General features: G+C 47.6%; 1 protein-coding gene across 3 annotated transcripts in view; it reads right to left on the bottom strand.

Annotated features, from left to right (window-relative positions):
• Positions 1-12,491, bottom strand: part of TRIP11 (thyroid hormone receptor interactor 11) — a 69,640-nt gene extending 57,149 nt beyond the window's left edge. For 2 of the 3 annotated variants that reach the window (XR_012779734.1, XM_075531697.1), the window contains exons 1-3: positions 11,932-12,491; positions 7,377-7,438; positions 1,490-1,600 (exon numbers count right to left, since the gene is read on the bottom strand). Coding sequence is in view for 2 of the 3 variants with exons in the window: in XM_075531697.1 (XP_075387812.1) it covers positions 1,490-1,600; positions 7,377-7,438; positions 11,932-12,070 (312 nt within the window). In the remaining variant the exon portion in view is untranslated. The remainder of the gene's footprint in view (positions 1-1,489; positions 1,601-7,376; positions 7,439-11,931) is intronic. The other variant, XM_075531696.1, reaches the window with a different exon arrangement.
• Positions 12,492-13,513: the final 1,022 nt, after the last annotated feature.

Here is a 13,513-nt window from a genome sequence, read left to right as displayed (position 1 = left end):
GCTTCATTTGTCTCTAATATCAAGCAGAAAATGAACCGCCAACGTTGCTTGCAGGCGTGATTTTCAGCTGATGGCAAAGTATCAGAATCAACTGTGGAGCTCTTTGAAAAAAAATGGAAACGGGCCCTCCCCACTACACAAAACCAGACTCTCCTGGAGACAGGGGCACAAGTATCTTATTATCAAGCTGTTCTCCACAGGAAGCAGGGTCCCTGCTCCACTCACTGGTCCTTCCGTGCCCTGTGGCCTGACGCCGGGACTGCGTGCGGCCGGCCGTGGCAGGGTCAGTACGGGAAGTGCGAGGCAGAGGCCTCAGAAGCAGTGTGGCAGGGGGTGTTTCCAATATGTTGAGTCTTGAGGAACAAACACAAAAGGGAGCATGTAGCTGTGCTCATTTGCATTTGTTGTTACAACTGTGCCTCCTCATTGTGGCTTCGACAGTATCAACCTCCAACAGCTTGGAAAATGACCCTTCACCACGGGTGCCTTGAAAACACTACTTTAGATCTTTATGTTTAATGCAGTGTGCTTTTATTTGTCACCTTTCTGTGTCACTAAGGGAAGCAGAAATCAAGCATCGACGTTTGAAAAATCCCAAAGCCATGGCCAAAATGAGCAGTTAGTCAATTAACAGAAAACACCAAACATACCAGATGATAAAATAGAAAATGATTCAATTCTATGTATTTGTTGAGTTAAAGACTAAAGAGAACTTGACTGTAGCATGAAAGTGAGCACAGAACCTATATTTTAAGCTGCATGACAATGCTGGTGAATGATGTAAATTCTAGAAGGGTTGTAAAGATAAGCCAATGAAAAAGCAAACATTTCTATTAAGATACAGAAAAACAACCAAAAAGTAATTACTAGAAGAGTATGAAGGTGAATTACAATATACTCCATATTCTGCTTTTCTGAGGAAAATCATATGGACAAAAATATGTGAGGTCAAACACATTTTTAAAAGAGAAGCTGTTATTCGTGAGGATCACATGGATTTAAAAACAACCAAAAACATATAACCTTATATAGGGTTTTCAAAACTGAAACTCATGAAGGAAGCAGCCAGCCTCATCTTTCTCCCGGGGAGCGGCTGGTGGGTTTGAACTGCTGACCTTGCCATTAACAGCCCAACACCTAACTCACAGCAGCACCAGGGCTCCTTGGATGAGAAATTAGGTGTGATAAAATCTGTAATTATAAGCAAGAGATATTTGAAGGTATTTTACACAGAGAGTTCTCGTTTGAAAAGCAGAAAGTCAACTACACAGAGCGAGCTTAGACGGTACAGATTTAATCAGAAAGCTTACGGAGCCCTGGCTAAATGAGTAATGTCAAGCTAAGTAGGAAATTATCAGCTTCAACACCCTCTCAGTATTTGTTATGTATCTCCATAGAACTTGAGTTATGCTATCACCCTTACAACCCTGCCTACATACATGCAGTGGTTATGGTAAGCGAGACAGGAAGTAGCGGGGCAGCCTTGTACCTCTTTCTGCTGCAGCTGGCCTCGGTAGCTCGTTGACTGCTGCTTTATTTGAAGTTCGGATGCTTCATGCTTCTCTTCTAGATCACGACAATATGTTTTCAGTCTCTCATTCTAGAAGCAAAGGAAAAGCCTTTCAATGAGAAGATGCAGTACTTACTCATCATTATATGCACGCTCTTCCCCCAAAACAAGCATCCTTTCATGTAAAACTCGATGTAAAGAATAGAAGGTCTCAGAATTCTGTAAATTACACTTTCCAAGTAAGGTTAACAAATGCAAGAAACAAGTCGATAGAGATTATGCCTAACTGTGAACCAGAGTAAAATCGCCCAGTTTACTACTGTGCTAAGAAAGAGCCACTCACTGGTCAATGTCTCCCCCACCTTTGAACACCCAGAGTCCAGCATGCCAGAAGCAAAGCATGCTGGGTAAAGGAATGTGTCTAGGCTCCATGCTTGAGCTTTTGTTATCTCCCCAAATAATAGAACATTTAAAAAAAATAGTAGTAGCGTTTTTTATGGAACTCTTTTAAAACAGTTCTGGCTGAAGTACTGGTAGAAGGCTAACATCCCCAATATTTATTGGTTTATCCCCTACTCCTCAGGGTGGGGGGGAGGTGGGGGAAGGAAACATTTGAAAACCCCTAGAGCTCAGTTTAAAAGCTACAGTTCGCAGCATAAAAAGTTCTGCTACAAGTATAAATGCAGTAATTTGGACAATGTGAGAATTTAAAATTTTCTATGTACCTATGAAAGAGCTTCAAAAAGCACAGGGAAAAATTCCAGGACCTTTTGATTCCATTTTTTCCACAAGTCGTCTGAAGCCCCCTGGGCCCCCTTGTATTAAATATCCTAACCTCTTATCATTCCATGTGAATGAGTATACCATAATAAGGACATAAAAGGCCAAGAGACACTAAAGCACTTTAGAGATGAGACTTCCAGATTATTAAAAGTGGATGGTAAACTAAGAATTCTATCATTTTATTCATAAACACCATTTAGCAATGATTAGAGAGATAGCGAGAGCTGAGGACTTCCTAACTTTGCAATGCCATCTGTCCTCCTCGCAGAGTCTAAGAGCGACTTAACAGATATGAGAACTATAATCTAAGAAGGCTGCACGGGCTCCTTCAGCTTCCACAGAAAACCCAAGGCAAAAGTACACAGCCCACTAGCTTGGGGACTCTACCCCCAGAAAGCATGGTCAGCCTGCGGAATGATGTCCGAGAAAGAACCCATTCTATTGACTGCTTCTTTGACATGCTTTTCTGTGACCTGTTAGCATGAAAAGCAAAACTGAGGAAAGGTTCCCCACTGCCACTGAGTGGATTCCAAACCATGGTGTCCCCACAGGGCAGGGAGCACTGCCCTGCGGGTTCCCGAGACTGCAGCTCTTTTCAGGAAGAGAAGGGCTTGTTTTTCTACAAAGGAGCAGCTGGTGGTTTCGAACTGCTGACCTTGCGGAAAGCAACCCAACAAGTAAGCACTATACCACCAGGTCTCCATACACAATACACTGGTGAAAATCTGGTCTTCTGTGGGAGTTTCAAAATGTTCTTGGGAAAACGTGAAATTAAAACATGATGGAATTTTCCCATGAACGTCCTGGAGCTTCCTTTTATAGGAACGCTTTAGGCTTTTCCATGTAAAAATAATAATACTAAGCGTAGGTTATTTGTTTCGCCCCTGCAATAAGCAGACCATGGAGACCTTTGGCAGAGCCCCACCTGACCAGGTTGTCTGCTCCCATGGCCCACACGGAGTCAGGAGAGCTGAGAAAGCACCTTCAGCACATTTTCTAGCATGTGGATGAAGGGATGTGAAAGGAAAGACGACCACACAGAGAAGAACCAAGAGGAGGAGAAAAGGGAGCTATTGGTGCCCTCCAGCTCTGCTTACAAGCCCTGCTGAGGAAGGGCCCTATTTTGGCCCTTTTGGAATCCGTGAGAAACTCATTATCCCTAAAGTAACTCATTCTGCTTACCCCGAAGCATGCCCTAGTTTGTGTGCTTCTCATTTGGGCAGGTCTGTTTCTAAGAATGGATATCTGTGGGTTTCATTCTTTCACAGAGGGCCTCCAACGAGCAAAGGGAAAAATGCACTTATTTTGATACAATAAAGCGCATTGCATCTTGCAATTTAAAAGTAGGATGCTTTTATAAACCTAAGGAGAAGCATGGGCTCCTGTTGTTTTTTGGTACTGTCAAGTCAATTCCAACTTCTGGAGACCCCACGCTCCCCAGAACAAAGCACTCCCTGGCCTGCACCATCCTCACAATTATTGCCGGGTCTGAGCCACTGGTGCAGTGCCTGTGTCATCTATCTCACGGAAGGCTGGCTTCTTTTTGATGGACTCTCCACATAGAAAGCAGTGTCCTTCTCCAGGGACTGCTCCTTTCTGGTTACATGTTTAAAGTACGTGAGACAAAGTCTTGCCATCCTCACCTCTGAGGAGTATCTGGTTGAATAAAATTCATTCTGCCTTGCTATGACCGTGAGGGTTGATTAAACCCTTGTATAAATTCAAGAAGAGATCATGGGATCCCAGTCATCTTATTTTGTTCCTGTATTTTGACACATTTTGCTATCGATCAAAAGGTTGAAAGTTCAAATGCAGCTGAGAGTGCCTTGGAAGAGAGATCTGGTGATGTACCTGCAGAAACAAGCAGCCATCGAAAACTCCATGGAACCTAATTCTACATACAACGCATCATTCTACAATAACACACGAGGGACTGCCATGAATCAGAATCGATCCAATGACATCTGGGGGTGGGGATAAGATCATAAGACAAGGGACACCTAATGGAACCAGAGGGTGTGAAATCACCTGTTTTCTTACTGCGTTGTCCACAGTCACCCCTCATTCTGAACACCTTCTAAGAAGGCAAAAGCAGTCTAGAGGCATCTTTATGCCCTCCTTTTTTTAAGTGTTCATTGAGTACCGTTGAACTCAAACTTTCCATCTTTCAGCAAAGGGAAGGCAAGAGAAAAAAAATGTCTATGTAAGTTTGATGACTACAAAGACAGAGCAGCATTCTAGTGTCTAATGACTGGAGTGACAATACCTGCAGAAATGGAACCTCCAAAGTGTCTTCAAGGGGAGGACAGAGCAAAGAATGAGTCTTCTCAAATCCAACAATCAATGATTGTTTTTTCTAAGACTGAAAAGGAAGTACAGTCTTCCCCTGGACAATGGACAGGGAAGACCAGAGAAGCGGTACACTGAATTATGGTTTGGACTGCCAGAATAACAAACAGACCTGTCTTAGAGGGAATACAGCCAGATGTCCCTTGGAAGCGAAGATGACGAGACGCAGTCTCCTGTACTTTGGTCATGTGATCAGAAGAGACCAGTCTCAGGAAAGAACATCATGGATTGACCAGTGATGGGACAGCAACTATGCTACCCAACAATTCTGAGAATGGCTCAGGCCCGGGCAGCGTTTCACTCTGCTGTAGATAAAGTTATTGTGAGACGGAGTTGACGCAACACACCTAACAAAAACAGTACAGTCTTCCCATCAAGTAACGCCGTTCAACAGAAAAAGATTTTATCCTGGAACATTTTAAATAAGGACTGGGATCATCCTGTTTTGCTACAAGCAGATATTCTTTCATTCTATATACTATCTGTGCAGCAACAGCTGACAGGGACCACAGGTAAACAGACACTAAGGAAGGGAAGTGTGTACACAAAGATAATGGACAGGAAGCAAACTGATGGCGTAGACATGAACACAAATCCAACGGACTGGTCATTCCAGGCAGTACTTACAAACCAAAGAATAAAAATGCTATGTTTTGTAACCAAAGAGGAAAGGAGGCAGTCAATGTCTCTTCAAAAAAACTATGAAGCATCTAAGTTTTCAAAAGTACTGGTTCTGAAGATACAAAGTTAAAGAAGGGCCAGAAGTGATGACAAATTACAGTCCATTAGCAATGTCACTGAAATGTGCAGTCAGTCTTGGTTGGATGAAATATGTGCAAGTTCATGCACTACAGTTACTGAACAGTTAAGTGTATTCAAAGAACACCACCAATTTTGGGGACCTGTGTGTAGTGGTTATGGACAGGGCTGCAATCAGCAAGGTCAGCAGTTCAAAACCACCAGCTGCTCCATGGGAGAAAAAAATGGGGTTTTCTACCCCCATGAAGAGTTCTAGTCTAAGAAACTCAGAGGGGCGGTTCTGCCCAGTCCTATGGGGTCGGCACCGGACTTGACAGCAGTGAGGCTGGTTGCAGTCTGGTGCTTTCAGAGGAGCCTGGTGGTTCCTCAGGGTACGAGGTGGGCTGCTACACTGATTGCTGAAAAGAGAAGACTCCGCGTTCTAAACAGAACATTCACACTCGAAGTTCCTGCGTGACGCTGACCACATTACACCTCGCCTCTGCCCGGGGGGGTGGGGGGGCGGCAGGGATATGCCACAGTCACATTAAGGGATCCGAGTCAAGAACGCAGCACTTGAGGCAAGAATCACGCACAGTCAGAATCTCTCAGGAACGAAGTCCTTGGGAAGTCCACCAGGCTGCTTTCCTCCAGGACCTGAAGAGGCCACGGTACTCTAAGGACCAGGTGAAAACAACTGCTTATGTTCAGGAATACGCTGGACCACAAGTACTTCTAATCATGAGAAACAAACTTGCCATCGCCCGTGACAACACTAGGAGAGACCTGCGAAGCCCTGAGATCAAAGAAGGATCGAAGACCTCTATCTGCCTGCCCAAGCTCCACACCAAGCAGAGATCCGGCGCACATGTTTGTGGGGGGGGGAGGGTTGTTCTATTGTGTACTTGTTCAGCTCCAGGCACCATGTCTGCCTGAAGCTCCTCTGTTGCTAGAGCACCCACTTCTGGACTAGGTAGTTAGGGCTCAGGGCTGCCACACGGTCATCTTCCACTGAGGCAGAATCCTCCTGGTGCTCCTCTGACAAGGCCCTGCTCGGTCAAACTCCATGATCTCACCTGGGCCATCTAGACCAGGCTTCAAAGATGCTCACTGGTCGCTAAGTTCTCTGATGTGTCAATTCCCTCTTCTCTCTTCAGGCTGCGCGGAGAAATGCTGCTTGGCCTTGTCCTCTGAGAACATGTGTGGCGAAGGCACTATTCTTACCTGCCCTTCCCGGTTCCTCCAGTCAGGGGCGAAAGCTGAGCATCTTCAGTCCTTTCCCATCAACCCCCACTTCGAAATCTTAACCTTTCCTCTGGGCCCTTTCCAAGCTCTCCTCACCCCTAGTGAGGGCACTGCCCAGTGCGAGTCACAGCCAGGCACTGGCTAAGGGGATCAGAGGCTAGAATTGTCCTTCCCGTGTGCTTAAATGTCTAGGCATCCAAATACCACTTGGTAAAAAACTAATGTTCGGGGGCTAGGACGCTCTAAACAGAAGAACATGCCTCACATTTACACTCCAGCAGATGCACTGCTGTAATTTAACACAATGTGAACATATGTGAGTCACTGGTAATTACAAATGGTTCCCACTATGATTTCTACAATTAGCACTTGTCTTACAGCTGGCGTAGAGAAACAGAGATGGGCGCATTAGGTCTAACAAACCACAGTGTTATAAAAAAAAACACAGGGTTTCAGAAAGCTTGTGGAAACATGGAATTTAAAATGCAATGGAATTTTCCCACGAATTTTTAAAAGCCCACCATGTACTCTTCACCTGAGGTGATTGCACAAAGACAGCTGCACATCAGTGCACAGCAATCCCATGAACTACAGGTTATAAAAGACAAGAGATAAAAAGTGTTAAGCAAAAAAAACAAAAAAGTGTTAAGCAGTATACATTAAAAGGAGAGGGCTAAAATCAGAATAACTTGTCATAAATTCAAAACAGAAAAAACTCTGAAGGCTGAGAGTACTCTTTCATTGTCCTTACCTCTGATCGTAAGATTGCGTGAATGGCTTCGATGTCCTCTCTCCTAACGTGAGGAACCTCGGCTATGAAAGAAACAGCACAGACTGAGTATGTGACCAACACCAGGAGAGGTCAGCAATCAACAGGCATTTGAAGGCACGCTGAGCTCCCGGGCACGCTGGGCACGATTTCCGGTTGCCATTCCTGCTCTGCACCCCTGTGCCCGGCTTGCTTTTTGGTGAGTGCCTAGACCTCGGGCTTCTGTTGTCAGCTACCCTTGGACGTGATCTACAAAGAGGTTTAGGGCAGCGGTTCTCAACCTGTGGGTCATGGCCCCTTTGGGGGCGAATGACCCTTTCACATGAGTCACCTGATTCATCACAGTAGCAAAATGACAGCAATGAAGTAGCAACGAAAATCATTTTATGGTTGAGGGGTTACCACCACACGAGGAACTGTATGAAAGGGTCGCGGCATGAGGAAGGCTGAGAACCAGTCTTAAAGCCTTATTTCTACCTTCTGTCCCCACAACTGTCAATTAATAACCTACAAAGAATGAAAGTGTACTACAAAACATTTATGGCTCAGATACAATTTACTCACAATCGGCATGAGCTCAGTGCCAAAATGATACTCAAATGGGCATGGTCCACATAGTTAGGCCACGGAGCGAGGGTTCGTTCCACTTGGTACATAAACTGCGCTCACTGTACTATTGTGAAAAATAAGTTCTCTGCACGGTCATTTCAAGTGAAAGAAAATCCGAGTGGCAACCACTCAGAACAGGGACAAACGGGCCCTTTGGTGTGAAAGACAGGTGGAATTACTACTTCTAAAGTTGTTTCTGTATCTTGTTCTTGGGTAAGGCCTGAATGGTTAGATTGGTACGCTAATGGGGACAAAGTAAAATGGAATCTACTTAGGAAAGTACTTGGTAGGAAGCTGCAGGTGTCTCAAAGATAGATAAAAGAAGTTAATGCAGATCCTCCCCCATCCCACCCCCACCAGTCTGGCCTTTTTAATAAAGGGGAGCTGATAAGCTGACCCACTGCCATTGAGTCAACTGACTCATCGTGGTTACACAGTGGGATGTCAACCATGAGGTTAGCAGTTTGAGACCACCAGCCACTCCTAGAGAGACAAGGAGTTTTCTAGTCCTGCGGAGAGTTACAGTCTCAGAACCCACAGGGGCAGTTCTACCCTGTCCTATATGGTCGCTGTGAGTCAGCATTGACTTGATGGCAGTGAGCTTAGAGTTTTTAAGTTAAAACACACGCACAAATTCTGAATTCTACAATGAAGAAAAAAATTTCCACAACTACTGTTTATTGATGCCTTCTTGTTGCTAAGAAAATTCTAGTCACTTTACACTCATGATTTTCATTTAGCCCCACACATGGGCAGCAGGTCAAGATTACCCCCAGTCCACAGATGAGGAAACTGCTTTTAGAAGTATTTAATAATTTGCCAACTGTCCCTCAATGTGTGATGCCCAGAAGTAGGATTTCAATCCATGTCATTCTGTTCTAAAAGCCCAATCTAACCTTGTGCTTGGTAGGAGGAGCCCTGTGCTTCAGTGGTTCAAGTGCTCAGCTACTAACCCCACCGGTTCAACCCCGCCGGTTCGACCGCACTGGTTTCGATCCCGCCAGCCCACTCCTCGGGAGAAAGAAGTGGCAGCTCGTTGCTCTCGAGATGACAGTCTTAAGAACTCTGGGCAGTCCCACTCCGTCCGCCACAGTTGCTGTGAGTCAGAATGGACTGACTGCAATGGCTTAGCTTGGCTTGATGTTCCGTAGGGCAGCAACCTGCTACTGCTGTAAACCCAGGTCATTTGTAAGGTGCACCAACAGTGCTATTTGGGAACCGCGTTCCTGCTTGCTGCTAGCTCAGGGATGACAATAAACACTTGTTGAATAAGTGAACTCTATTCTGACCCTACTTTTAAGTAATTTATAAAATGTAACATATTACTCACTTGTTTTAATTTTTTCTAAAGTATTAAGTAACTTTGCCAAGTTTAATCACTCAGTGAAATTTTTATTGAGCATCTATTATATACCAAAGTGGAAAATATTAGAAATGTACAGGTAATACCTAACAACGACAACATAAAACAAAGTGCCCTCCCTGGGTAGAGAAAAATCCCAGCTGCAGAGTGAGTGTTTTCAAGGAGAGAGATACAAAACCTACTGGAGCTCAGACCAGCCGCAATCAGTTCAGCCACCTGGGCCTGAGAATGGTCTCCCCAACCATCTGACATGCCAGCAGGGAGGGAAAAATGCCGCCCAGAAAAAGTGGTGGACGAAGAAGAGGAAGAGGTGGCGAAGGGTGAGCTTCTCAGGCAGAAGCTTGCAGGTGTGAAAGTCCCTGACCAAGTTCTGCTGGCTGACGCTCTGGGAGGCAAGTAGGCAGGGGCCTGTAGATGAGCTTAGGGGCCAGGAGAGAAGAGGGAGCAAGAGCTAAAGCTGGGAAGGCAGGCTGTCGCCAGATACTGAGTTTCCAACTGAGAAATCTGGGTCTCACCCTGTTACTTATTAACAGTCTAAGGGTTTGTTTTTTTTTTAAGGCAAATTTGTTTCTAGTAAAGTGACTATGGCAACACTTCAGAAAATCGACAGGAGTCAGTGCACAGGGGTCAGGGCAGCAACGAAAAACTTCAACAGTTCACAGGAGACAGGGGTCGAAACCAAAGAAGCAGAAGAAAGGGCAGAGAGGACTTAGTGATGGATTGGAAGCAGGAGGTAAAAAGGGCAGAAGACAGCAAGGATTTCTAATTTCAGAGTTTGAGTAAATGATAAAACCACTCACTAAGAAAGACTAAGAGTACAGGAGCACATTTGGTGGGAAGGAAAAATGAAATCTCTCTTTCACCTAGAGGACATCCAGGTGGGGGGCGGGGTGGGGGCAGAGAGTGCGGTACTTACACTTCGTCTTTGGGTCAAAGTAACAGCCAATCTTTCACTCCCACAGAGTTACAGTCTGGGAAACCCACAGGGACAGTTCTGCCCTGTCCTGCCCTGTAGGGTTGCTATGAGTTGGAATCCACTCAATGGCAGTGAGTTTGGGGATGTTTGTGTTTGATTTGTTGGAGGTGACAGGGAGAAACTGGCCCTTACCCATTCACCCATCACCCCAGCTCTTCTTGGCTTCTGGCTACCGTCAAGGTTACAGGACCTTCCCTCCCCGCCCCCCCCCCCCAAGCTACACGAAGAAGCCGGTTAGTCCCACCCTTCCCAGTCCCTCACCCTGCACTCCCACCCAACAGGAAGCCCATCAGTCAAATGTATTTCAGTAGCACCCTAGTCTCCCTTTCTTCTAGAGCCTAGAGCATTGGGGTGGGGGATCCAATGACCCTTTCACAGAGGTTGCCCGATTCATAACAGTAGCAAAATTAGTTATGAAGTAGCAACGAAAATAATTTTACTTTTGGGGGATCACCATAACAGGAAGAACTGTATTAAAGGGTCCCGGCATGAGGATGGTTGAGAACCACTGGTCTAGACCTACTGAGGCGCCATGGCAGTGTAGGTCAGCAGTTCGAAACCACGGGGCTCTGAGCGAGAGAAAGACAGGCTTTCTACTCCTGTCAAGAGTTACAGTCTGAGAAACCCACAGGGACCGCTCTACCCTGCTCTGTAGGGTCGCTATCATTCGGCATCGACTCGATGGCAGTGAGGGCAATACTGAAGCTAATGTAAATGCCACAACCTCTATTTCAATCAAATAAACCCCAAACACCATGGTGTAATTAAACCAGGATACACAAACTAAGCCAGGAAGGTTAATTTATTAACTGATAGGGAAGCAAAGCTACATCAAAATTACACAACTCCTTGGATCTAAACAGACTTGGTTGTCAAAATAGTAATTAACTTAACCACTGACGGCTGTCACTTGGCACTGTTCATTCGCTAAGCAGGATGAGGACTTCACACAGGATTAAAGGGTTAAGACACCCAGAAGATGGGGTCTTCTTCCATCTTCTACTTTTTCTGCTGTCAAAATAAGGGGAGGAAACAGCATGTGCAGCAGAAACACTGCCACGTATCAACAGAATAAGATATATATAAAATCGTTGACTAGGGAAAAGTGTTTCACCATCAAATATTGTACTTCACTCAGCATGGGTAAAAGCCGCTACATGTTTGCATTATGACTTACTGCAATCCGTGAACATAAATAGAAAACAAAAATAGATGGCATCTGTCAGCGCCCTCTTTTCCTTTTCAACCTGTCCGTATAAAAGTAACCCACTTCAGATCCGCCCCCAAGTCGAAAGCGAGCGGTGGGCGTGGAGGAAATGAACAGATATATAAACGACTCCGTGACAAGCAGCTCCACTCTTCTGAGACCCCTGCAGGGTGCGCAAAGCAGGGGGGCCGTAGGGAGGGGGGTCTCGGAAGTGCCCTTCGTCCAGGATATTCGACGGAGGGGCAGAGGAGGGGCCCCAGACTGAGGGGTGCACTGGCCCGCTCCACCTGTGCGCCTGTCTTAACAGATGGAAGGAGAGACCAAAGGGGCGCTCGCTCGGCGCCCCGAACGCCCTTCCTCCTCCCAGCGCCCCAGCTGTTACCTTGCGCTTCCTCCGTGCCCTCCAGCAGCATATCCTTGGTAAAGTTTGAGATCTGGCCAGTGAGGGAGGCCAGGCTGCCCCCCACTTGACCCAGGGACTGGCCCAAGCCCGAGCCGAGGCCGCCCAGCCAGGACGACATCGCGGCAGCTCCGAGCAGCACCTAGTCCACTCCCAGGACAGCGTCCAGCCCGCTCCGTCGACCCCCGCCAAGGGTCCTCGCGCCGGGGTCTTCCCGGGTTCCGTCCGAATCAGAACACTCAAGACTCGATCACCCAGCGACGGGTCCGGAACCACGCCGGCTGTGAGGGGTCGCCCACCAACGGCACCCACAGCTGGGAATGCAGAGGCCTGGCCCGGGCTTTACCAAGGGCCCGCCTCCAGTGACACTGCCACGCCCGCGGAGCCTCTGCTCATCCTCACAGCTCCTCGGCATCCGGCGAGGGCCCCCGGCTTCTGTTTCAGTGACTCTCCCCAGTTCCGTGGGCAACTCCTGCCAACTCGACGCCGGCCGCCATGACACCAGCCCTGGAAGCGGCCACAGACCATAGAGAGGCCTCGCGGCGGCCTAGAAGGGCTGTGCGAAGCCGGCCGGACGTGGCCTGGGCGCAAGGGACGATGGGATCGTGGAGGACCGCGCGCGCGCGGGCTGGGCCGGCGGTCTGCGGCCGGGGCAAGGTCGAGCTCCACGTCGCCCGCCTGTCGGCCGCAGAGGGGAGACGCGCTGACCGGTGGCCTCGCGGCGCTGCCCGCCGGTTCCAGCGGGGATTCCCGGCGGCCGGCGTGGCCAGGAAGTTCCTGGTTCGTAGGAACCCCTCGAACTTGGCGGTGGAACCTGTCATCTCGATGGGGCCAGACCGCTAAGGCGGAGAGCGGCGGCGGCGTCCCTCACTCGTGACTCGGGCGGACGTTGGCACACTTGCTCGTTGCCAGGCGCCGTGGTAGAAACGGAGGATTCGGGTCTGGAAGGACGGTTTACCTCGGCAAGTGTGTCACTCACATACCTTGGGCTCCTGCAGAGACGCCTGGGGGTGGCTGTCGTTGAAGAAAGGTGGGCCGACAGGAATGGAACCTCGGTGTGTAACTGTTGGCACCTGTTTTTATTCTTGAACACCTTGGTTACTAGCGTCGGGCTGCTAACGTTCAGGTGGACAGTTGTAAAGATTGGGCTTCCAAACTCCGAGGTTTACAGACTCACGGGGACAGTTCTACCCTGTCCTACAGGGTGGCTGTGAGCAGGCAGCAACGACTCAAGGCCAGTGAGTTTGATTTTGGAATTTTTTCTTTGTGGAACAAAGAAAACTCATCTTAGGGCACCATGGGCCACCACTGTGACCTCTGGTGGGTCATAAGTCCGTCTGGGGAATTGCCCCGCCCCTCCGCCCTGGTTATGTGTTTGAGAAATAACGTGATAAGATGCCCCGGAGGTGCTTCACAACAATGAGGTAGGGGAGAGGGGTGAAGTCCTTGCTGTCCAGCCACTGACGTGTTGCAGCTGGGTGAGGAACATCAGATTCATAGAAACAAACTCACTGTCCTCAAGTCCTTTCTGACTCAGTGACCCTGCAAGGGCATAGAATTGATC

Source organism: Tenrec ecaudatus, chromosome 14, assembly GCF_050624435.1.
Source record: "Tenrec ecaudatus isolate mTenEca1 chromosome 14, mTenEca1.hap1, whole genome shotgun sequence".
NCBI classification, from domain to species: domain Eukaryota; kingdom Metazoa; phylum Chordata; class Mammalia; order Afrosoricida; family Tenrecidae; genus Tenrec; species Tenrec ecaudatus.
The sequence above is the reverse complement of the archived record's forward strand: the minus strand, read 5'-3'. Positions and strand labels throughout refer to the sequence as shown.